At 40.4% G+C, this 26,173-nt stretch overlaps 2 protein-coding genes and 1 long non-coding RNA gene across 8 annotated transcripts in view; 1 reads left to right on the top strand and 2 right to left on the bottom strand.

The window, feature by feature from the left end:
* Positions 1-1,959: 1,959 nt before the first annotated feature.
* Positions 1,960-17,084, bottom strand: traf2a (Tnf receptor-associated factor 2a). Of its 3 annotated transcripts, none has more exons than XM_021606409.2 (10): positions 16,795-17,084; positions 16,274-16,352; positions 13,291-13,389; positions 12,321-12,482; positions 12,129-12,203; positions 9,199-9,273; positions 8,533-8,952; positions 6,319-6,496; positions 5,979-6,127; positions 1,960-5,493 (listed from the first exon to the last, which is right to left on the bottom strand). In XM_021606409.2, exons 1-10 carry the CDS (start codon positions 16,980-16,982, stop codon positions 5,275-5,277), a joined length of 1,644 nt encoding a protein of 547 aa, XP_021462084.2. In that variant the 5' UTR covers positions 16,983-17,084; the 3' UTR covers positions 1,960-5,274. The 3 variants fall into 3 exon arrangements, with proteins under 3 accessions (XP_021462084.2, XP_021462083.2, XP_036835965.1); XM_021606408.2 differs by having other exon boundaries at positions 8,533-9,039; positions 16,795-17,083; XM_036980070.1 differs by lacking the exons at positions 16,274-16,352; positions 16,795-17,084 and adding exons at positions 14,283-14,320; positions 14,671-14,836 and having other exon boundaries at positions 8,533-9,039.
* Positions 17,085-19,062: 1,978 nt separating this feature from the next.
* On the bottom strand, positions 19,063-20,895 carry LOC110525907. The gene is made up of 4 exons (XR_002473840.2): positions 20,767-20,895; positions 19,764-19,833; positions 19,625-19,664; positions 19,063-19,420 (listed from the first exon to the last, which is right to left on the bottom strand). It is a non-coding gene; the product is annotated as an uncharacterized LOC110525907 (long non-coding RNA).
* Positions 20,896-20,937: 42 nt separating this feature from the next.
* The window catches only part of rabl6b (RAB, member RAS oncogene family-like 6b), a 29,200-nt gene continuing 23,964 nt past the window's right edge, over positions 20,938-26,173 (top strand). For 2 of the 4 annotated variants that reach the window (XM_036980068.1, XM_036980067.1), the window contains exons 1-4: positions 20,938-21,106; positions 23,784-23,931; positions 24,151-24,270; positions 24,384-24,518. In XM_036980068.1, coding sequence (XP_036835963.1) covers positions 23,913-23,931; positions 24,151-24,270; positions 24,384-24,518 — 274 coding nt within the window. In that variant the 5' untranslated portion in view covers positions 20,938-21,106; positions 23,784-23,912. Of the gene's footprint in view, positions 21,107-23,783; positions 24,271-24,383; positions 24,519-26,173 lie in introns of all 4 variants that reach the window. The other 2 variants (XM_021606407.2, XM_021606406.2) reach the window with 1 other exon arrangement.

Below are 26,173 nucleotides of genomic sequence, written 5' to 3'. Positions count from 1 at the left end.
TTGCTAAATCGACTCTCAGCCCCACCGCAAATTGCATATATTTGCAGCAGAATGTTCTCTAACATCCCGAGTTTCTGACATGACCTGAATACGGCAACAGGCTACTCTGTTTAGGACTAACAGCAAAATAGAAAATTATTTATATAAAGAATACATAACTAACCACTGATGCATAACTTTAAATTGATTATGTTAATCGTTCCAAACAGGAGAAAACCTCTTCATGCACTTCCCAACTTTTGAACTCTTTTGATGTTCAATATTTAAACCAGAAGCTAGGTAGGTATACAGGATACCTTTACAATGATGTGCTTGTGTGGACAACCATGGGCTCATTCAGAAAGATGTTAGGTAATGTTTGAGCATCCTTAACCTACCCTCACCCTTCCTCCAGAGGACTTCCTCTAATCCCTGCGGTGCATAGTTTACTCAAAGTGGACACCATTTTTGAACCTCCACATTCAAAAAAAGAAAAATCACCTTGAACCTTTTGACTCTCTCTAGAGAATTGAATAAATATGTTGGTGTCTGTGTGTGAAATGGCACCCTATCCCCTATACAGGGCACAACTTTCGACTAGGCCCATAGAGCTCTGATCAAAAGTAGTGCACTATGTAGGGGATAGGGCGTCACTTGGGATGCATGGTATGTATGCCTTTTTTAAAATAGTGCTATAGTATTTGCTTAGCTTTACATATGCACATGTTCAATGGACTCAAATTGTTTTACAACAAATAATTGTTTTTACTAAAACATTAATACTATTATTACATTTTAGGCATCATTTAGCAGACACTCTTATCCAGAGCAGTAGTGAGTGCACACATTTTTCATACTGGTCTCCCATGGGTATCAAACCCATACTGCTGTACTCGTGACAAGACAACTGGCAGAACACACCTGGATGCTTACTTTGCTTACTAGCTCTAACTATTTACTGCCAAGTTCTTTGATTTGTTCGCTAACATATTAGCCAATCCATTCAAAGGCTACAGTAGTATAAAACCTTCAAAACCCCCTTAATACATGAATGACCGTTATCTCTTCTTGCTAGTGCAAATGTCAGGTTACAGCTGCATATCTTGAATTGTAGACTATACCTCTATCAGGACTACTAAGGTAAATCTTTATCAGATGTTGGGAGACATTCAATGAGAACCACTGTTAGCTGTTCTGAGCAATAAGGAGCCAATGATGTACATACAGCAGCAGATATAGAATCATCTGGTGCCAGCCATCTTGGATGGGCTCTCTATACAAGGGGGTCTTTGTTTGTGGAACATGAAAAGAAAGAGGTTTTGACAGAACCTCTACTATCCAAACAGAGATCAGACACTCTCACAGACATAGTTTTGTCAGGAAGATGGGGAGACACGCCACATAGACCTAAACCACAGGGTCTCTGAGGTAAGACTGAGCACTGGGAAAAAATATCAGCACAGAGGGTGACCGCTCTACAGCACCATTCTACATGTCCTTAAGGACTACGTGTGAGTGTGACATGAGAGAAGAGGGTAGAGCAGAGAGTGTCATGTAAGGGGCAAACAGATCATATAAAAGGAAAACTTTCTAGTACCCCTGTTTTTTCATCCGTTAAATTAGCCAGAAAGTTTATTATAAGATCCATGTTCTTTCATTTGGCAATGCCATTTTATATGAATAGAATCAGATTTGGAAATTGATAAACCATCCTATTTCTTTCCATTTTCTTCTCAATAAAACTTGTCAGGTCTCTGATGTAACACAATTGTTATTTTCCTTACCATACATTACTTTTTCAACCGCTAGTATAGTGTGCCCCCATGTGGTGAAATGAGTTCTGGAAACCAACTGACTTCACATTTTAAAACATGTGTATAGGACTAATTATCTTTGATTCCACCTTCAGTCAGTAGTTTGGAAATATTGGGAAATATCAAGAAAAGAAAAACAAGGAAAAAAGACAATAACAAAAAGTAGTCCAGGTAGAGAAACACGTTTTTATATATGACTAAAGAATAACAGCATCTAACGAACAACGTTTTGCAATGTAACCATAGAGGGTATTTCCTATGACGATACAGTACGTTTGATGTTTTCCCTTAACAGGCAAGGACTCATGCAAAACCTTGCTAAAGCAACAAATTGATCAAGATGAAACGAGCAACAGAGCATTCAACACATTTGGATGGACAGAAGAAAAAAAAGGAGTGGTGAGTATTGTCCCCGTAGAAATAGAATACAAGGTTTGCCATTTGGAGTGTACCCATGAATTTACCAGCGAACATGCCAAGGTCTGAGGTTCCTGCAGGCCTGTTCTAGTGATTCTATTTCTAAGGTAATTACCTCAGATCATGTACAGATCAGTATGATCATCAGATGGCACTGCTGAAAGTCTATGGAGGGGGAGAGAACTGAAAACGTTATTAACCACAGCCTTAAGACGATCAAATTAATGTTACAACACAAAGTTACTTTTGCAAGACATACAAAAATAGATACCATATCAATTAGCAATAGTTGGCACATAAATGCAAAGATATGGATGTAATATGCTTCAGCGTAGACTAGTATGAGTATTATTGTATATATTCTAGCAGCATGTATATGTTATAATTAACACAACTGTACATGCTAAATGCAGTCTGCATAATGGGAGATGACAACCATGTCTACTGGCTAGATAAAACAAATAGTATATTATTTATGCATGTACAAACAATACCACAGACAATTTCTCAGACTGATTACTGAAGGCGTGTAAACTGCAATTGAACATGTCTTCACCCTCATAATGTTGAGGAAATCAAGAAAGGTTCCCACTGATATTTATATTCCTGATTTGCCTACATCAATTCAAATGAGCCCAGACATGCTTTTAAACCAACTCAACATACAGTATAATATGTTATCAATAAATAAAATCTCTCATTCATATATATATATATATATATATATATATATTCTATAGATAAACTCCCCTCCGTATTTATATGGACAGTGAAGCAAAAATTTGCAAATGTTGCCCTATACCCCAGCATTTTAGATTTGAGATCAAATGTTTCACGAGGGGACACCATAGAATGTCACTTTTTGGGGGGGTATTTTTTATGCATATCTGTTTTACTGTTTAGAAATGAAAGCACTTTATGTATTTAGTCCCCCTATTAATTCCTAAGTATTTGGACATATCCACATATAGTGTATTAAAGTAGTCAATAGTTTTTCATTTGGTCCCATATTCCTAGCACGAAATGACGACATCAAGCTTGTGACTCTACAATCTTGTTGGATGCATTTACAGTTTGTTTTTGTTGCGTTTCAAATGATGTTTTGCCCAATAGGAACTGAATGGAGACTAGATACATAACGTTCTTTCATTTCTAAATGGTAAAAAAGATAGGGATGAATATACCCTCAAATAAAAAGGTGACATTCTGTACTGTCGTCTCATAGGAAACATTTGATCTCAAATCCAAAATGCTGGCGTATTGGGTGACATTTACAATTTTTTTCTTCAATGTGCAGAAAAATACAGAGGAGAGTATATATAACTATATTTCACTCTCTGCATACATCAATAGCAAAACCTGTAATATAACAGCATTTGCCGATTTGCGTATGTGACGTAAATTAGCAATAGAACACTCATAAGCATATATTATGAACAATTACAAATAAAATGTTGGTCTTTAAAGTAAACCAATACTTAATATTATGTGTATCTTTATTGAAACACCTCATGCACAGAGAGGTTTCAATGTGTCGAGACTGGCTTGAAAACATCCTGGGTTCATTTGCGTTTAGATGTAAAGCCAATTGTTAGTTATCCAAGACTCCCCTATTCAACTGAAGGATCCCAAATAGACCATCTCCCATGTATAATGACATTAATTCATCAGTGTGCAATATTTAGGCCTGTGTGGTGTAGTAAAATCAAAATATTTCACCGGACATATGAACATACCAAAATACACCACAGTAAAAAGGGTTTTTATAAGGATAGAGAAGTGCTCTTTCTCACAAAAATGAAACATTTTTTGGATCCATCAATTTCACAGGAGAGCACGTCAACAGATCAATGGCTCATTGATCAGAATTAACTTATGACGGATGCAGGCACTTCTTATAGTAAGAGCTAGGTCACAGATTTGATCTGGAATCAATGAACAGCTCAAAGCTGTGAAGAAAACACTAATACAAATAAACATTTACCCTTGAATATCATTAGATTTCTAAGACCCTGTTTAGTGATTTGTAAACAATCCGTGATCCCTTCACAATAAAAGTCCTTCCCACGTCAAGCTATTACACCAGGCTGATGACAACTTCTCGGTCGCTGTGATTCAGGTTTAGTGAACTACCCTGTTGCAAACTACAGTGTATCTTCCACAGATCCAACATGCAAACTAATATAGCAACTCAGCTCAAAAAGAGAAAAGAAAATGTGCGCAGACAACATTGATTCAAAATCCAAATACTGCACCTGGAATTCATGGAATTCAAGAAATTGCCACCACTACAAACACAGGACTTGAGATTAGAGGCACACAACGCTTGACACAAATGTCAGATGACTTCAAATTCCTACTCTTAAAATGCACTGCAAAGTATGTGCCAAGCTGACCATTTAAAAAGGTAAGATAATGGGCATCAATTGTAGTTGTTGGAACTCCACGTCTGTCTACGCAAAAGTTGCTCGAAATGAGTGGTTTACCAAATATCTAGCATCAAATGCAGTTACACAAGCGCCTAGCGCTAGCAGAATGACACGACCATTGCTCTGTTTCTGTTTTCATCCTACAAAGCTAAAGTGCCAGAGGTCCATGGTACAAGCGTTAGCAGTAGCATAGTAGTATCAATACAATGACAGCAAACGGCTATCCCACTAACTGAAGGGAAATCTCAAACAACACTTTCTATTTTCAATTTAACAAGAACTACATTGCAAAATGTGATTGTGATATTGGTTGCTTGGTAACAATGGCATCAAGCTAAATGATGGCTAGCACAACACTGTGCTGTGAATGGTGTACTCTTCAACCAGCCAAGAAACCACATACTAACCGAAGATCTCGGACGTGTTCCAAATGGCACCCGATTCCCCATGTATTGTACTACGTTGGACAAGGGCCCATAATGCTCTGGTCAAAAGTAGTGCACGACATAGGGAATAGGGTGCCATTTGAGACATAAAACAGCACAGCAAGGTCCCTGGATGGCATGGCAAACCCCTACAAGTGGATTACATAAGTAACCAAGGGAGAGAGCCTGGGCAGTGGGCACACGTTTTACCTAGAGGCCAGTGAGGTCAACAATAGCCTTGATGAATATAGTATCATCTCGTATGTAGGAGTTTTTGGTGTCCAGTTTGGGAAGAGGGCAGAAGAGTGGGCAGCCGCTGGCGATGTTCATGTCACTGACGGGCCTCTGGAAGGAGGAGGAGGAGATGTCGGGACGGAAGGCATCGATGATGTGCTCTCGGTTATTCTGATCCAGCAGCATCAGGGTCACCTAAACACAAGAGGATTGGCAGATCGCAACATCTAGGCTAGGCCACCTGTACATCAAGCCTCAATGACAACATTCATGCTTTGTGATGAACAATTGTTTATTTTGTTTTTACAAATATACACAAGTAGCAAGGAACTGACTAAAATGTACAAAATAAACATTGATCTACCTGCATTTACCATGCAAGACAAATACCAAGAATAGACTTAGCACAAGGGCAGACAGCTACTAGTGATGTTACTGCCCTTGAAATACATAATGACCTTTGTCATTCCAGTCATTTTGATACAGGTACAGTAGATAGAACACTGACATTAACATGCTGCTTCTCACAGTATCACACACACCAAACAAAAAAAAGGTACAAGCAGCAACGCATTCAAGATATCATGAGTGAAACGTTGTTCAAAAGTGTAATGAGTGTTTAACATACAGTATTTATTGCAGGTAGGATATATAACACATGTTATAGGAGTGAGTTTTACCTTCTGGTTGAAGGGCCACTTGAGGAGGGCGTCACTGTGTCCCCTCATCACCACGAAGAACAGAGACAAGTGACTGGCCCGTCCCGTCCCGTCCCCATTCAGATAAATCCGTAGGCACATCTTGTAGCCATATTTGCTGGTGAAAAATGCTACAAAATGAACAAACATGATTAGGAAGTAAGCCTTGTCAGAACCAGACCATTTTTCAAACATGAATGAACAATTGTAAAATACAGTAATACAGAATGCATGATTGGACATTAGGCACATTGTACCATAGAGTGGTTGACTTTGATGTTTGAATGATAAAAGTGGTAGATAAAATTAAAAAACACATTACCTGGGGAGAACATAGCTGGGGCTCTGCCAGCAACAGCATCCTGTCTTTTCTTTGTGAAATCAGAGATTTTCCAGACAAAGATACCATCAAACGTAGCTGCAGACATTTCCCGAATATTCCCCTCCATCTCCACAATGGACAGGTCTCTCAGGCCCACAGTTCTCTCCAGCTGACGCACCTGCAGCAACAAAAGACAGGAATTAACCAGGTTTCCATCCAACCTTTTTATACGAGTATAGTACATGGCGGATGAAACATTTCATGACAGGCCTGATGGAAACAGCTAATTTGTCAGTGAACTTTACAAATGTCAACCAAACACACTAGGCAAAGTCAGATTTTTTTTGTGTCGGTAAAATTAGGCGAAATGACAGTGGGAACGTTTTTTAATGCGCAAATATTTATATAAAACCATTTTGAAGTCACGCGATGACGTGTTGCGTGGTCTTCCCACTACGAAGGCTACAGATAAAATAAGTTATGATGAACTTCCCAGGGTGTCAAAGTGCAAGGTGATGAGCTTGACGCTCCTTTCAATAAATATCAAGGGTCTTCTTCTGGTGACATGATTATCGATGCTTGGCTGCCTCTTGTCAAATAAAAAGAATATTGCTATTTTTCCCATAATAATCTCATTATGTAGGCTATACCCACACTGTATATGTGAAAAATGCGCTGGAAACCCATTTAACTTGTATTTTTTTTCTTCGGTACATGGCAATTTAACCACAATGTGGTAAAATATGTGAACTACGTCAACACGCACAGCCTTTCCTCAGCAACAAGTCAATTTGATAAAAACACATCTCTGGTGCAGTTTTTAGAATATTTGCATAGAAATATGTTGGCAATTGGATGGAAACCTAGCTATGGTCTTAAAAAATATATTCTGGGGCCTCCCGAGTGGTGCAGCGGTCTAAGGCGTTACTACAGACCCGGGTTCGATCCCAGGCTGTATCACAACCGGCCGTAAGGCCGGGGGGCCTCTACTTGGCTCATCGCGCTCTAGTGACTCCTTGTGGCGGGCCGGGCTCCTGCAGGCTGAACGGTGTTTCCTTTGACACATTGGTGCAGCTGGCTTCAGGGTTAAGTGGGCGGGTGTTAAGAAGCGCGGTTTGGCGAGTCATGTTTCGGAGGATGCATGACTCAACCTTCGCCTCCCGAGCCTGTTGGGGAGTTGCAGCGATGAGACAAGATCGAAATTGGGGAGAAAATCATATCATTATAATAACATTAGAAACAATTCTGTACCTGTTTTGAAGGCTTATGTCCTCAGCCCTAACCTTAGGCCTCACCCCTTCCTTGACACTCACCTCAGCTGTCCCCACTCTGCTCATTAGCACCCCTTGACTACTCAAGCAGTAGTTTTTTCCCTCTAGTCTTCCTTACTAATGTTAATATTAAGATCATTTTAGTTTGATAACAGTTTATATGCTGTTGCCATATTCCTTAGTACAATTTCCAATATCCACAATTTGTTAGTAAGATGCATTTCAGGTTGTTTTCCTTTTAACAGGTGTTTGTATCTCCCTAGTAAACCACAACAATGCCTTAGCCTGCTACCCTTTCCCACGTGCTCCTGTGTCTGTGTGTGCAATAAAAACAAAGTATTTGGATCCCTGCTCCGTCACCTCATTTAATCTGCATTCTGATAGCTGCGCCATGGTGGCATTCTGAACTCTGAACCAGCCATTACAAACCGCCTTATATGGGGTGGCAGGTAGCCTAGTGGTTAGAGTGTTGGACTAGTAACAGAAAGGTTGCAAGATTGAATCCCTGAGCTGACAAGGTAAAAAATCTGTCGTTCTGCCCCTGAACAAGGCAGTTAACCCACGGTTCCTAGGCCGTCATTGAAAATACAAATTTGTTCTTAACTGACCTGCCTAGTTAAATAAAGGTAAATATATTTACCTTTATTTAACTAGTCTTTACCTTTATTTAACTTGTCCACCCAATCCACAAGGACGACAAGGACGTAGTACATCTATGATCATTCATGTCAGTTACATTAATAATGGATGGATGCACAAAAGTGAAATGTCAAAAACTAAGAGGCAAGTTTATTTTTCAAGGGATTTTCAGACCAAAGACGACACCTTAGACATGTGTGCCAATGGCTGCGGCATTAGCACTAGACCAGCCAGGCCACAAGAGAGGCAAGTTGACTGGTGTCGATAGAAGCAGAGTGGGGACTGGGGATGTCTTCCTCCTTACCTTGTTATTGAGGATCTCCACCTTGTCCTGGTCCAGGCGATGCTGGCGGTTGTAGGCCTCGATGGTGGTGGAGGAGCGCTCCATCTCTCGGTTGAGGACACAGACAATGTTCTCGAAGGTGCCCACTTTCAGCTCCAGTTCCTGGCACCGCCGGCTCAGCTCTGCCACCTTGGTCTTCTCACTGTGGAGCTGCAGCTCCAGGGCGGCGCCCACCGCACTGGGCAGGGGGGTAAAGGAGGTGGCCAGGGCAGGGAGGGCCAGGGTAGGGAGGGTAGGGGCACAGGCTCCCTGCACGGGGGCTCCCCCACCCAGAGTCAGCTGTCCCAGCTTCAGCTCCAGCTCTCTCAAGGCCCGGTGCAGCTCATGGATCTTGTGACCTGCGAGCTCCAGGCTCTGGGGCTGCAAGCTCTCCAGGCTCACCTTGATGCCCATGATGAAATGCAAGAGTAGATTTAAGTGTTCGTAGGAACATGCACGCTCATGGTCATGGGTCTTCTCCTTCTCCACCTTGGGCAAAGTTGTTGCATACAAACACACACACATACACAGTAGGGTTAAGGCCAACACATTCACAAAAACTGGTAATCTTAAGAAATCCACTCCAATTTCACCCAGTAAACTTAAAGGTGGCATCCATAAAGTAATGATAAAATAAAGTCCACTTACAGACATATCACAGCCAACGACGTGAAATCTGCAAGGTGCTCTGAATTTACTGCAGAACTTGATGTGGTCCACATACTGCAGGGAGAGAACAAACTTATATCAAGCCACATCCAAGCATTTTTACAGCAAAAATATTCATTACCTTTCATAAGTATTCAGACCCCTTGACTTTTTCCACATTTTGATACGTTACAGCCTTTGTCTAAAATGGCTTCATTTAGTTTATTTCCTCATCAATCTACACATAATACCCCAATATGACAAAGCAAAAACAGGTTTTTGAAATGTTAGCCAATTTGGAAAAAAACTGAAATATAACATTTACATAAGTATTTATACCATTTACTCAGTACTTTGTTGAAGCACCTTTGGTCGCGATTACAGCCTGGAATCTTTTTGGGTATGACTCTACAAGCTTGGTACACCTGTATTTGGGGAGTTTCTCTCATTCTTCTCTGCAGATCCTCTCAAGCTCTGTTAGGTTCAATATTGGATTCAGACTAGAGAATCTGGATTCTCATGGTCTGAGAGTCTTTAGGTGCCTTCTGGCAAACTCCAAGCGGGCTGTCATGTGCCTTTTACTGAGAAGTGGCGTCCGTCTGGCAACTCTACCATAAAAGCCTGATTGGTGGAGTGCTGCAGAGATGGTTGCCCCTCTGTCAGAGTGACTATCGGGTTCTTGGTCACGGAGCCCTTCTCCCCCCATTGCTCAGTTTGGCCGGGCGGCCAGCTATAGGAAGAGTCTTGGTGGTTCCAAACTTCTTCCTTTTAAGAATGATGGAGGCCACTGTGTTCTTGGGGACCTTCAATGCTGCAGACATGTTTTGGTACCCTTCCCCAGATCTGTGCCTCGGCACATTCCTGTCTCGGCACTCTACGGACAATTCCTTCGATTTCATGGCTTGGCTTTTGCTCTGACATGCACTGCCAACTGTGGGACCTTATATAGACAGATGTGTGTCTTTCCAAATCATGTCCAATTAATTTAATTTAGCACAGGTGGACTCCAATCTATTTGTATCTCAAGGAAGATCAATGAAAACAGGATGCACCAGAGCTCAATTTCAGGTCTCACTGCAAAGGTTCTGAATACTTACAGTGGGGCAAAAAAGTATTTAGTCAGCCACCAATTGTGCAAGTTCTCCCACTTAAAAAGATGTCATTTTCATCATAGGTACACTTCAACTATGACATCTAAAATGAGAAAAAAAATCAGAAAATCACTTTTTTAGGATTTTTGTATTAATTTATTTGCAAATTATGGTGGAAAATAAGTATTTGGTCACCTACAAACAAGCAAGATTTCTGGCTCTCACAGACCTGTAACTTCTTCTTTAAGAGGCTCCTCTGTCCTCCACTCGTTACCTGTATTAATGGCACCTGTTTTAACTTGTTATCAGTATAAAAGACACCTGTCCACAACCTCAAACAGTCACACTCCAAACTCCACTATGGCCAAGACCAAAGAGCTGTCAAAGGACACCAGAAACAAAATTGTAGACCTGCACCAGGCTGGGAAGACTGAATCTGCAATAGGTAAGCAGCTTGGTTTGAAGAAATCAACTGTGGGAGCAATTATTATGAAATGGAAGACATACAAGACCACTGATAATCTCCCTCGATCTGGGGCTCCACGCAAGATCTCACCCCGTGGGGTCAAAATGATCACAAGAACGGTGAGCAAAAATCCCAGAACCACACGGGGGGACCTAGTGAATAACCTGCAGAGAGCTGGGACCAAAGTAACAAAGCCTACCATCAGTAACACACTACGCCGCCAGGGACTCAAATCCTGCAGTGCCAGACGTGTCCCCCTGCTTAAGCCAGTACATGTCCTGGCCCGTCTGAAGTTTGCTAGAGAGCATTTGGATGATCCAGAAGAAGATTGGGAGAATGTCATATGGTCAGATGAAACCAAAATATAACTTTTTGGTAAAAACTCAACTCGTCGTGTTTGGAGGACAAAGAATGCTGAGTTGCATCCAAAGAACACCATATCTACTGTGAAGCATGGGGGTGGAAACATCATGCTTTGGGGCTGTTTTTCTGCAAAGGGACCAGGACGACTGATCCGTGTAAAGTAAAGAATGGGGCCATGTATCGTGAGATTTTGAGTGAAAACCTCCTTCCACCAGCAAGGGCATTGAAGATGAAACGTGGCTGGGTCTTTCAGCATGACAATGATCCCAAGCACACCGCCCAGGCAACGAAGGAGTGGCTTCGTAAGAAGCATTTCAAGGTCCTGGAGTGGCCTAGCCAGTCTCCAGATCTCAACCCCATAGAAAATCTTTGGAGGGAGTTGAAAGTCTGTGTTGCCCAGCAACAGCCCCAAAACATAACTGCTCTAGAGGAGATCTGCATGGAGAAATGGGCCAAAATACCAGCAACAGTGTGTGAAAACCTTGTGAAGACTTACAGAAAACGTTTGACCTCTGTCATTGCCAACAAAGGGTATATAACAAAGTATAGAGATAAACTTTTGTTATTGACCAAATACTTATTTTCCACCATAATTTGCAAATAAATTCATTAAAAATCCTACAATGTGATTTTCTGGATTTTTTTTTCTCATTTTGTCTGTCATAGTTGAAGTGTACCTATGAGGAAAATTACCTCTCTCATCTTTTTAAGTGGGAGAACTTGCACAATTGGTGGCTGACTAAATACTTGTTTGCCCCACTGTATGTAAATAAGGTATTTCTATTATTTTTTATAGATTTACAAAAATGTCTAAAAACCTGTTTTTTCTTTGTCATTATGGTGTATTGTGTGTAGATTGATGAGGAAAATAGTTTATTTCATCATTTTTAGTATATGGCTGTAACGTAATAAAATGTGGAAAAAGTCAAGGGGTCTGAAAACTTTCCGATTGCACTGTAACAACATTTTAAATTGGTTAATCAATCAGTAAACAATGTGTCCATCCTTGCCTTTTCTCTGGGAATCTTTTTCTTTGCGCAGCCTTCACAAATCATAGGGTACTTTGGACAGATCTCATCATGAGCCTAGAAAACAAAACGGTTTATGTATTTTCATATAGGCTACACCCAATAACAAAACAGTACATGTTCTACATCTGATTTCGATTATGAAACAAAATGCAGACAAGTATGGTGATTTACCTTGATGTTCTTGAAATGGAAAGGTTCTTTGCAGTATTTGCAGTTTAAAGTCCTCTCAGGACATTCCCGTTCGTTGTGGCGCTCCAGCTCATTGGTTCTCATGAGTTCTTTACAGGAGGGACAGAGAATGATCATGAAGTCACACTTTCCCTCGTGGTTCACCTGGAAAACACACGACGACAACACTTCAAAACAAATGAATACACTGTAGGTTTAGTAATCTGTTAAGAACATTCATGTAGTCGACTTAGCAATTTTTTCTATACTTGTTCATCTGTAATTGAAACAGGATTTTTTTTTAAATGATCAGTGCTATTTGAGAGTTGCAAAAACTACAAATGACAATAGCTAGGTTCCATCCAATCGGCGACAGATTTATGTAAATATTCTAAAATCCGCACAAATAAAATACACTACTTTTCCCACCCATGGTGTGTTTCCATCAAACATAGATGTTCCAAAGGTCTGCATATGTGGCTTGTAGGCTGTGTGTGGAAGGCAGGAGATACTAAATGTGTTTATGTTTATTAACGGTCAATTATCGTGAGACCGGCAATTATTTGCTTGACAATCACCGGCTGACAAAATGTCATGACCGCCACAGCCCAAGGGAGAACCACACACCATGTCATCGCGTGACTCCAAGTTTACTTCGATTTGATGGTTATTATATCAATATTTTCACATAAAGGCATTTCCACCACCACTTCTTACATAATTTGCTTTACCGATACAAAAATATATTATCTGTCGGCATTTATAAAATTGTACCAAAACTTCCTGTTTCCATCACAGCTGTCATAATTTTTTTGGTATGACATCACTCACAACTATGGATGGAAAAGTGTTTATTGATAGCATCAAATTTGACGTTAAATTGAAAGTGGGGCAGCATATTTAAAACCTACAACGTTGAACTTTTTAAACATGTACATTATTTGGTATAAAGAAATACAAAACAATCCCATACCTCATATTCTTTGATATTGCCCGTCCAAGTGCATCCTTCATTTGGACAAACAGCTGCCAATGCTTCCACTTCTCTCCGCGCTGCATTGTCAGGAAAAGCCTTGAGGGAAAGGGAAGGTTAGACTATTGTATTATTAAAGCACAAAGATTCAACACATACATGTTTTCTGAGTAAATGAGAACACCAAACCAGTATGCATAGCCCAATTTAGTCTTATAAACTTCTGAGATATTTGCCAACCTGAGCTTATTGTTGTTTGGCAACACTTTCCCCATGTCCGAGCCTATATCCGGCTATGTTCGGCTATGAAAAGCCAACTGATATTTACTCCTGAGGTGCTGACTTGCTGCACCCTCGACAACTACTGTGATTATTATTATTTTACCATGCTGGTCATTTATGAACATTTGAACATCTTGGCCATGTTCTGTTATAATCTCCACCTGGCACAGACAGAAGAGGACTAGCCACCCCTCATAGCCTGGTTCCTCTCTAGGTTTCTTCCTAGGTTTTGGCCTTTCTAGGGAATTTTTCCTAGCCACCGTGCTTCTACACCTGCATTGCTTGCTGTTTGGGGTTTTAGGCTGGGTTTCTGTAAAGCACATTGAGATATCAGCAGATGTAAGAAGGGCTATATAAATACATTTGATATATCCGTAGTGGGTTCTGATACGGAAGTTGTTCTTTGGGTCGCTGAGTAGTGCCCAAGAAATAATTAAACCCAATTGTTAGATGCTACCACCCACCCTTCCAAATAACAACTAAACATGGATTCCATGAACGAGTTTGTTTAACATGTCTCGGTGCCCCGGGTGAATAGCCTATGAGCTGAGTTGAGCAATCCTACTCAACATTCATGGAGCATGTCCTTTCCAACAGAGCCGCTAAAAACCGTTCTGCTCTCGCAGGAAAAAAAAACTGCAGCTCCAAATTCGCTCCATTCATTAAAATGACAATTTAACCAACACCCATCTATTTTTGTGACTACCTACCAAATGGTTTTGAAGTATTGAAACCAATCCACATGGACCTGAATGAAAAGTATTTGAATAAACAAGAAAATATTAATGTAAGAAGCGCACATCATTTCAAACAGGCTACATGTCATTTTAAACAGCATATAAAAACACTAAATAGGCCAGGAGCCAGACAGGGAGCCTAAGAAGGAACTAAAATTAATTATTTAGGCTATATTATTTACATTTCTTCAAAGCTATAGCCTAAAAATAAATACATTGTTAAGCATTTGAGTGCGACACAATTGGCTGGTATGTACATAAAGCCCTCAGCATTTAAACATTGTCGTATTAAATCATTATAGTCTTGCGCATTTAGGTTATGACTTACTTAGAATTAAATACAAATTTAACGAAAAATTACCTATTAGTGCCTTTGACATCATTTTTAGAAACACGAGTTTGGCAAGTCTGTGGCTTCAGGCTCATGCGATGGTGCCTGGAGAGCAGGCCAGCTGAGAATATCCTCTCCACACTTGCAAAGCCACTGGGGATGCTAAACACCAGTTTGGCCACTCTTGCCAGGCTGGGCAGAGATGAAGATTATATATATATATATATATATATATATATATACACACACACACACACATTTTTTTTCTATCTATAAATACTTTTCTACAATGACACACGTTATTTACCCACCCGCCAACCCCTCTTTTACGCTACTGCTACTCTCTGTTCATCATTTATGCAGTCACTTTAACCTTATCTACATGTACATACTACCTCAATCAGCCTGCCTAACCGGTGTCTGTATGTAGCCTCGCTACTGTATATAGCCTGTCTTTTTGCTGTTGTTTTATTTCTTTACCTACCTAATGTTCACCTAATACCTTTTTGCACCATTGGTTAGCGCCTGTAAGTAAGCATTTCACTGTAAGGTCTACACCTGTTGTATTCGGCGCATGTGACAAATAAACTTTGATTTGATTCGTTCCTTTCTTTTAGCATGTGCACATAGTAGGTACACCTTCATGCTTTTGGGATACGTGTCTTTTCACATTCCAAAATAATTTAGTTGTGGACACTACATCACTGCACGCCCTCTCTTGCGCTTGGTCCTCATTTTATAGCCTTGATATCACCTTGATATAGCACCTGTGTGTTTTATCAGTTTCTTTATGAAAATATTTTGCGAACTCCATGACAGTAGATAAAGCAAGGGGCTATAACAGCAAACAAGTAGACTACAAATGCATGCCCTGAGCTCGTGAAGGGAGTGCTGCTGCCTTCACGCTCCGCTCACATACTCTGTCCGGGTAGGCGGAGTTTGCACATTTTAGACGATTCCATTGGTCCTTACGTGAAATCTCCACTCAACAGGGGCACTGGGCCATACAAAACGAACTTGCCAAATGTTGTGCCCCAGTTTTGAGCAGACACCTGTCGTTTCACACCTGTTTCTCCTATCTAATCAGCCTCGCAAGGCAGGAAGCAGACAAGAAGTAGAATGGAGCGTGTACGTGCAAACATTGACATTCATGTTCAGTTTTGATTAGGGAGGAGAGGATAGGTGGCATCTAACCATTGGATTTGATTATTTTTGGGCAATGCTCAGCGATGTAAACAACGAGTTCCTAATCTGAACCGTCTACCGATTACGGATATAGGCTCGGCTGTGGGAAAAGTGTTGCCAAACAAGCATAGCACGGGTCAGTAAATAACTCGCAATTTAGGTCAGTGGAGGCTCCTGAGGGGAGGATGTCTCATAACAATGGCCTCCACTGAGGTAGGTGTATGTTATACTGCTAGACGGAGATCCAATCTGTCTAGTACCACTGGGTTACAGTATGTAATTAAGTGTCTAGCCTGTAGGAAAAATACTGTTTAACAGACTGCAAAATTAATGCACGACTATAGCCTCTGTTACAAACAATCTACTTAGTCTCTGGTAATCTTTGAAATTCTATTAGCTATGTACAGTAGTCTGTGCAAATATCAGAATCAACTACACAAGTACTTACACCGCCTTCTTTAAGAATAGATGTGGGGTCCTCAAACAAGTCCTCTTTGATGCAAGCACTGCATTTATGTGGTCCAGAACTTGAAAGAAATCAAATATGTAGCACAGCCATTTCTCTAGTCTATTACATACATATACAGTTAATTTAGCTAACTGTTCGCTAATCTCAATTAACACCCAGTTGCAAGAGCTAACGTTATAACTAACCAATCACTGATTGCCTACGGACTGTTAACATGAACAATTCTTAACAATGCTATCCATCCTCGTCCACTGGGTAGTTAGCTTGCACTTGCAGAACCATTGATGTGTTTGAACAAGGTCATTGTGGGGATACAACAGGGTGACAGTACCTAGATCAATACTTGATCATATATTAATATTAGTTTATAAACACCTGGCAAGCCTCGCAACGTGTTGACATACACTGACTGTGTTCATGAATGCTATGGGCAAGTCTAACGAGCTAGCTAATGTTAGCGTTTGTAGAGCAACATCACCCAGTCTGAGCACGACACTCACCTAACAATTTTGTTGAAACAGAATGAACAAAAACGATGGCCACATTGGGCTTGTAGAGGCCTTCTCAATATTTTCAAACAAGAATTGCACATGTGTTTTTCTTCGAGGTTGTTCGCCAAAATTTTCTTAGGGAACCCTGGTTTGTTGCCTTCCAGTGAAGATGGTGGTGATGGCTCTTGTGCAGCCATTTCTCCCGGAACATGCAAGAGAATGACGCTGCCGCTGGGGGCGCTTTCAGGAGAGCAATGTTTGGCTGGAACAGCTGATTGACTGAACTCAAGCCGAACTGACAGCGTTTCTGCTACATTCATGTGCTCTACATTTAGATATCACTGCTATGGACATGAATGGCTTGTCATAGATCAAATATGTGAAACGTGTTTTTACTGCAGATGCTACACATTTTTTAGACTTGAATATGTAGCCATGGATTCTTATAGAATATTTCATTTACCTACACTGAACAAAAATATAAAGGCAATATGCAGCAATTCAATTTACTGATAATAATTATTCAGCAATCATTGATTAGGAAAAAGACACCCCTGTGTCGAACAATTTTTTTTTTTTAGATACAAATTTTGATCTTTAGGACATTTCTCTTATAGCTTCTATTTCACATGTTGCAATGTTTGTTTTTGCGACGTTGCTTTTGTCTAACAAATGTGGGAACCTCCCTATAGATCTGGTATAAATCAAAACACCTCAAGACAAGGTATCAAGAACAAGGTACAACTAGCTGAAACAAGCCACTTACCATTTCCCCCTGTTAGTCATTGTTGCTAGCTATCTAACTGTTCATAACCCATGCCCTTCTACCCCTGCGATGCTTGTGCATCATTTTCGTGACATTGTCAGGCAACCTGTCTATAGACAAGATGACAGCAATCCATGCTTTGGTTTAATTTTCATGGCACTGTTTCCATGCTAATATTTTAGCATTTATGGCACAAATCCCATTCAAGTCACGGTACCAATATTTGCAATTTTCGCGCACCATGTACACATCATCTGAAAATATCTAGAATTCACTGTGAAGCTCAAGTCACTTATAAATATGAACATGATGCGCGAAAATTGCTACTATTGGTACCATGATTTCAATGAGATTTGTGCCCCACATGCTAAAACATTAGCATTTGGAAACAGTGCCAGGGAAACTAAACCAAAGAATGGCTTTGTGTAATATATTGTACATAGACTGCATACACGGTAAGGACACCAATGTGTAATTGTGTATTTTGGGTGAACTATCCCTTTAATATAGCTCAAGTTCAGTGGTCACAAGAAATCCATCAAAATCGTATGAAAAGTGTAGTAAAGTAGCTAGCTATTTTCCCCTTGTACAATATTCACCCATAACAACTGCCAGAAAATAATCTAACTACGTGTAGCTTGATTGAACAAGTACCACTAGAGATATTAGAAAAGGAGTAGATAGGAATCCCAGCAGAAATGCCTGGAGCAACGTATGAAGCTCCGCCAGGCACTGTCGACCAATCGCGTTCACGTCGTCATGCAATCCCGTTTAAATCATGGTGAGTCGAGAAACCTGCCCATTTTCCTCAAAAGTACGTGATTTCACGATTTCAAAGCTATACGATATTCCAGAAAACAAGTTAATCTCACACCTAGGAAAATATTCGTAATGTTGTACTTTTTGTTAATGTAATTCATGCTAAATGTTTTTGAGTTGGCACCCAATTGATTGCCATTCATTCCTTGAAGGAGCTCCTTGTCCCAAAATAGCCTAGAATGCACCGCGCGGTCCATTGACGACACATGGGAAACGTACACAATGCAAGTAGTTCTGACCGCAGTGTGCAATTCGGGTCTACAAACGTTTGGCCCCGCCAACCTTTTGTCCATCTGAGATTTGAGTCACACACTGAATGCAAAGACACGTTTGCGCAAGACACGTTGAATACCAACGTATTTCATTTTGGAAGATCGTAAGAAATATATGAAGTGGTACCAGCAGCTGCGTTGTAACACTTTTTTTTGCCTCATGCTATATTTGAGACAAGCTACTGATATTGTTGCAGTGAACAGACTTGTTATGTATGTCATGTACTAGTAACATTTATCAACATTTTTTTTATCACTAATTATTATTTCATTGAGCATATACACACCCAGTTACTATCTATCCTGATTTATAATGCTAATTGCTTTCCTCGAATGGAGACAGACTATACCATATAGACATACTGAATGTGCTTTGTACATAGTTTCACCAGCTCCAGTAAAAGAGATCAGAGACTCGGGTGACTTCTACATAATCTTTACTAAACAACATAACACAATTAACAAAGCAGACAAAAACAAGGTTTGACCACTCAAGAATGGCTTCACTCCTGCTCCTCAAGAGGCAAGGACAGTCATTTTCTTGACGACTGCCTCCACATAGAACAGCTCATAATCTCTCTAACATGAATGGTTCCTTGAGGATAATAGCTTCCTCTTCATCCTGGCCATCATACAACCATAGTTCTTTAAGGGTTGTAATGCAGTCTTCCCCATCCATCCCAATTACACTAGGGGGGAGGAAAACAGTGCCTTTAAATGTTCGGAGTTCGCGCCACCTTGCTGCCTCTAGGGTGTTCCTTAGAAGAAAAGCTGCTTCCTTGAAGAAAAAGGAAGACTAAATATTAAGAGTAGTGCCTCATTGGGTGAGCAAGTCAAATTACACCCCACTTTCACAATACCACCATGCAAACAAAAGACACTATTATTGAAGGGGTTTTCAGTGATATAACTACTCAAGTCATCACAACTATAATATCTTGCCATGCATCAAGCCTATGGGCATTACACACAGACTACATACCCAGTTCACAGCCCCCAGTGCATTTTGTTTTCAGTATTGTCTAGAAAGAAAACAGATTGTGGTCATTAAGTAATGTAAGGGAACCTCTAAGGATGTGTACAAGAATGTACCTTACTTTAGCTAAGAGCCAATACAGTACCTGATCCTGCAGAGCTGGATGCTGATGTGACTTCTTGGGGGGGGGGGGGGGGGGGGACATCTACATCACCCTGAAATATATTTTTTTTGGGGGGGGGTACATCTTTAAACATTAGTTTAAGACTATACCACTCATCATATGACAACTACCTGTATTGTGTTTTGTTTTCACCGCCTTTTTCGATCTTTCAACCTCTTCTTCAGACCTCAGTGAGTGAATGATATACATTCATTATGAACAAATATTCAGGTCAGTCTGGCTACAGCAAAGCGTTTGATTTTAAGGATGCAAATATGTTTCTGTGAACAACACAGTGCGTGTGAAAGTAAAGAAAAAGTACAATTCAGCAGCTTTTTAATACTCCAGCATGCATAACAGGTTTGAACACAGTTGGAACTGAATTAGCCCAAGTATTTTTCACAACATGTGTTGGTGTTGCTGGACCAGAAAATGTATTTGACTGCGAACACACCATTTCTCACATGCCAAAAATCTTTCCTTGGACACAGTTTCAAAGCAATGTGTATGCTTTCTTCGTAAATGTGTTTTGAAGTTTATTTTTTAAACTTCAGTTTGCAGTGTGGACGAGATAAAATGACTTTTCTTCTCTTGCCATGTATATTGGGACCAGGTGATTTCATTATTGTATATACACTATGTGTAGACTGTGTAGACTCACTAACGTTGTGTAACTAAGGGAATGGCATCAACTATACACATTTAGAGCCAGCCAAACACAACGCATACATTGAAGAAACCGAAAAATCAACGACCAAATCGATTACATAACTGTACATGTAAACCTAGGCTTATTGCTCAAGTAGGCAAATTTATTCAAATAAGATTCCCTCATTGTGAACAATTAGCTAGCTCACGTGCAAATGGGTGCTAATTAACGCTATGATAACATCTGTGCGGTAGTTGGTCATATAAAGACATACCACTACACTGGTATAACATGAATATTACAACGTACATTATGCATAATGTCAGTCTCACTTACTTCCATGGTTTATATTTTTTATCCAGTTCGATTAAGATTGGTTGACGTTTACCTCAATTTGGGAAAAACTTGAAGGAGACGGGAAGAGTTCGGTTTAAACGCGTTTGACTCCGCCCACATTGATCCCGGCCCGGAACTGCACAGGGGCTTATCACACAATGGGCGTTAATACGATTCCAATGGAGTTTCCCATCTCCTCAAAAGTATCTATGGTGCCACCAGGAAGCAAGCTGTTTAGCTAAGAGTGTGTAACGTTAGCGTCTTTCACGTGCATCAGGAGGAGTTGGATTTGGAAATAACCATGTCACCTTTGCTACATTGAAGAATCATTTGATTACCGGTGGGTATTTTTAGGACACCACTCAGCACTGTCAACGTTATCGCTAGCAAGCTACTTTATCTTGATGCTAACTAACAAGCCACATCGTCATACGCTAGGTAGTATATACATTAGTCATGGCAGCATATGTGCCGGTGAGTTTGACTTTATTAGATGCAATCTCAAAACAAGTAGGCAGGTAGCTATCAAACGTTAGTTAGTTAATAAAGTAATATAATCAGAGGGCATATCAGATAGCTAGATCAACATCACACTAGCTAGGTAGCTAACGTGTTCCCTAGTTACACCAGACTGCCGGCTAGCTAGCTAACTTAACAAAAATTATAAACGCAATATGGAAAGTGTTGGTCCCATGTTTCATGAGCTGTAGTAAAAGATCCAAGAAATGTTCCATATGCACAAAAGTTTATTTCTCTGAATTGTTGTGCACAAATGTGTTTACGTCCCAGTTAGGGATAATTTCTCCTTTGCCAAGATAATCCATCCACCTGACAGGTGTGGCATTTCAAGAAGATGATTAAACAGCATGATCGTTACACAAGTGTACCTTGTGCTGGGAACAATAAAAGGCCACTAAAATGTGCAGTTTTGTCACACAACACAATGCCACAGATGTCTCAAGCTTTGAGGGAGTGTGCAATTGGCATGCTGACTGCAGGAATTGCCACCAGCGTTGTTTTAGAGAATTTGTCAGTACATCCAATCGGACTCACAACTGCAGACCACGTGTAACCACGCCAGCCCAGGGCCTCCACATCTGGTTTCTTCACCTGTGGGATTGTCTGAGACCAGCCACCCGGACAGCTGATGAAACGGAGGAGTATTTCTGTCTGAAATAAAGCTCTTTTGTGGGGGAAAACTAAATTGGATTGGCTGGGCCTGGCTCCCCAGTGGGTGGGCCTATACTTAACTGACTTGCCTAGTTAAATAAATGTTCAATAAAAAAATAAAACCCTCCCAGGCCCAACCATGGCTGCGCTTCTGCCCAGTCATTAGAAATCCATAGATTAGGTCCTAATGAATTCATTTTAATTGACTGATTTCCTTATATGAACTCTAACTCAGTAAAATAGTTGAAATTGTTGCGTTTATATTTTTGTTCAGTATACCATGTATCAGCTGATGCCCAAGGAAAAGTGTTACACTGTTACCTTTGGTTAACACTGACAATATTTGAAAATATACTGTTATGTAAGTTACCCTATTGCTCAGTTAAAATCTGAATAGTCAATAATTGGTTTTCACTAGCCCTTGATCATGACTCTGTTCCATTATATTACATTTAAGAGTTAATGGACGAAGGTGTCGTCTGTATGTCTGAGGTTGTTATTGGCTCTGTACAAGGCCCGGTGAGTCCCAAAAAAAGACGATCAGAAAATAGAAAGTGTAGTATTGTGCACATGCTAGGCAGGGATGGTAGGGGGACTCACAACTCATAAACACATATTTTGTCTATGTAGAGTAAGATGATGGCAATGATCTTCATCTAGTAGGCATAAACCACCTGAGTACTGATATTCTTTAGATTTAGTACTATCATTATCATTTTCTTTTTAGGTTGGGTGATTTTGATTAATATTAGTATTTCCTGTACAGAGCCTTGGTGTGTAGTGGTAACTCCCTGGCAAGTGCCACATATAACTTTCCACCAGAGAACAGGGATCAATCACTGGTTCAACCCTTCCTGCTGTTTCTTGCATTTGCCTATCTCCCTATCTAATTTCATTACTGTCTGAATAGTGTCAAACCACCCAAACAATGTTTACATAATTTAAATTTCAGCCCCCCAAAATGTCTAAGTAACAAAGTTGTTGAATTTTGAGTGTTCATTTAATGTTCAAAGCATCCTGAATACACCTGACCTGTGGTTTGAATTGTTTTATTTTCCACCCCGGTCATAGGCCTAAGCCATGTCAAAATATGTACAATTTCAGGTAATTAGCTTTAAAATACATTTTAAAAAATAATCAGAAATCACTATGGTCATAGTCATGCAATGTAGGTCAAGTAACTGAAAGTACAAACATTTAGTATGCATGGAAAGGGTACACCCTGATAGTCATAATAAAGCAATGCATTTTCTTCTCCATTTACATTACCTTGTATACATGCTAGGTTTAGCTAGCTCAGTTTTCATAGGAATAGGAAAATACGTTTTGAATTTTTCAAAAATACAAACTACATAACGTGAAAGCCCTGATTACTAAGGTTGTTTTAAGATGTCAGGCGTGAAAATCCATTCAGCCATTTTGGCACAGTGACTCACTACCCAAACCAGACGCAACTGGTTTCAAGTGGCCAAGAGACTTTGATCTCCTACTGCAATCTAGTGGACAAACTGGGAATCAGACAGGGGATATATTTACAATCAATGGATAGGTAGACTTCAGATTTCTCCTCACATGTATATCATTCCTGTAAGATGAAAAAGGTATGGCACGTTGCACAAGCCCTGCACTTTTAAAATGTCTGTGTTCCAATGGGAATTTGGAGCAAGCCTTTTTCAACAGTAATTTGTGACATATTTTATTTCAAACCTAGACTTTCAAATCACTTATTCCCCAATATGGGAGAATTGGGGGAACCCCCACTAAAACTGTTAAATGCTGCACTACTGCTAAATGCATATAGGGGAAACACTGTTAGTTCAATTTCACATGTCATTTCTTTCTTGCAGATGATCGTAACCCAAAACCACGTGAGAGAAGAAACGGACAACTGATAAAGCTATTGTCTGCCCTTGAGGAATCCTCTTAGTAGAAAAATCTAGTCATATACTGAAATATGCAAGCTTACCTACCTACCCATGCATCTTCCTTATGGGGGTAATGCTACTTCTGTGTACGAAAATACAGTACCACTTTCAAATTCTGGATTCATATCTTAGACCTACCTGTGTTGATCAGATCATCGCTCAATATAACATTTAAATCTACATCAGTAGTCTAGAAACTCTTCCACCATTTTGGTTCAGTCAAATATACTATATTTTGCACATCTCTGACGGGGTTAGTTAGATCAGCTTCCTGTCAAGATGTTTTCAGCTTTGAAGAAGTTAGTTGGTTCTGAACCAGGCCAGCCAAGGGACAAGAGCATCCCTGCTGGCATGCAGTCCATGAACCAGAGTTTACAGAGACGCTTTGCCAAAGGAGTACAGTACAACAGTAAGTGATGCATATCTTGTTATGCTCATAGCAATATGTATTATAGAATATAGGCTACTGCACATATATTTAGAGGCAGGTCAGTCTTACTTTGTTTTGTTATTTCTTCCAAGTGAAAATAGTTATCCGTGGAGACCGAAATACTGGCAAGAGCACTCTATGGCATCGACTGCAAGGAAAGAAATTCACAGATGACTACATACCCACTCAAGAGATCCAGGCAACCAGCATCCATTGGAACTACAAAAGTAAGAGAATTGGGCTCTTTACTTACACACATTTATCTATGTTTCAGTCCTATGCTTTTTTTAATTCACCCCAGGCTTAACCTACAGTATCAAATTAGGCCAGCATGTTGTCATTGTATATTTCTGACGTGTACTTTTCCTGCTTCTGCAACTGTAATTCACTTCAGTTGAACATGGCACATATAAAGGTAAATAATATCTAGGTAAGCCCACTAGGTTTCAGAAATAGTCTTGCGTAGTTGGCTAGATCAATAGCTTTGCCTACAAGTGTTTTGTGTCAATAGTGGGATGGTGAAAACACATATCTTGTGTACATCCAGACCACAATAGACCTATTCTCACAAACAGTTTCTATGTCTATGCATTTAATCCTATACGATAGGCAAAATCCAGATAACTTTTTAAAAAACTGGTCACTTGTGAAAAAGCACGGTTGTTTTCTGTTTCCATTTTCTGTTTTCATCAGGCCTGTCGTGACATTTTTTTTATCTGACTTGTACTTTACAGGCATAAAAAGGTTGTATGGACACCTGGTTTATGAACATTTTCAGTGCATTCGGAAAGTATTCAGACTCTTTGCACATTTTGTTACGTTACAGCCTTGTTCTAAAATTGATTAAATTGTTTTTTCCCCCATTTCAATCTACACACAATAATGACAAAGAAAAAACAGGTAAGAAATTGTAGCAAATTTATAACTATTCAGACCCTTTACTCAGTACTTTGTTTAAGCACCTTTGGCAGTCTCGAGTCTTCTTGAGTATCACGCTACAAGTTTTGCACACCTATATTTGGGGACTTTCTCCCATTTTTCTCTGCAGATCCTCTCAAGCTCTGTCAGGTTGGATGGGGAGTGTTGCTGCACCGCTATTTTCAGGTCTCTCCAGAGATGTTCGATCGGGTTCAAGTCCAGGCTCTGGCTGGGCCACTCAAGGACATTTAGAGACTTGTCCCGAAGCCACTCCTGCGTTGTCTTGGCTATGTGCTTAGGGTTGTTGTCCTGTTGGAAGGTGAACCTTCTACCCAGTCTGAGGTCTTGAGTGCTCTGGAGCAGATTTTCATCAAAGATCTCTCTGTACTTCATCTTCATCTTTCCCTCGATCCTGACTAGTCTCCCAGTCCCTGCCGCTGAAGAACATCCCCACAGCATGATGCTGCCACCACCATGCTTCACCGTAGAGATGGTGCCAGGTTTCTTCCAGATATGACACTTGGAATTCAGGCCAAAGAGTTCAATATTTGTTCCATCAGACCAGAGAATCTTGTTTCTCATGTTCTGAGAGGCCTTTAGGTGCCTTTTGGCAAACTCTAAGCGGGTTGTCATGTGCCTTTTACTGAGGAGTGGCTTCCGTCTGGCCACTCTACCATAAAGGCCTGATTGGTGGAGTGCTGCAGAGCTGGTTGTCCTTCTGGAAGGTTTTCCCATCACAGAGCAACTCTGCAGCTCTGTCAGAGTGACCATCGTGTTCACCTTCCTCTCCCTGACCAAGGCCCTTCTCCCCCGATTGCTCACTGATTGCTCACTTGTCCATGCGGCCAGCTCTAGGTGTTGTTTGGTGTTTCCAAACATCTTCTATTGAAGAAGGATGGAGGCCACTGTGTTCTTGGGGACTTTCTGTGCTGCAGACATTTTTTGATACTCTTCCCCAGATCTG

The sequence above is a fragment of the Oncorhynchus mykiss genome, chromosome 6, assembly GCF_013265735.2.
Source record: "Oncorhynchus mykiss isolate Arlee chromosome 6, USDA_OmykA_1.1, whole genome shotgun sequence".
Classification (NCBI taxonomy): Eukaryota; Metazoa; Chordata; class Actinopteri; order Salmoniformes; family Salmonidae; genus Oncorhynchus; species Oncorhynchus mykiss.
The sequence above is the reverse complement of the archived record's forward strand: the minus strand, read 5'-3'. Positions and strand labels throughout refer to the sequence as shown.

Bases quoted from the DNA above. Each gene is read 5' to 3' on its own strand.
- traf2a (XM_021606408.2), bottom strand. From the start codon at position 16,982: ATGGCTGCACAAGAGCCATCACCACCATCTTCACTGGAAGGCAACAAA. The intron at 12,204-12,320 runs GTAAATCACCAT...TTTGTTTTCTAG, and splicing joins TCCATTTCAAGAACATCAAG to GCTCATGATGAGATCTGTCC. The intron at 9,040-9,198 runs GTAAGTGGACTT...ACTTTGCCCAAG, and splicing joins TCGTTGGCTGTGATATGTCT to GTGGAGAAGGAGAAGACCCA.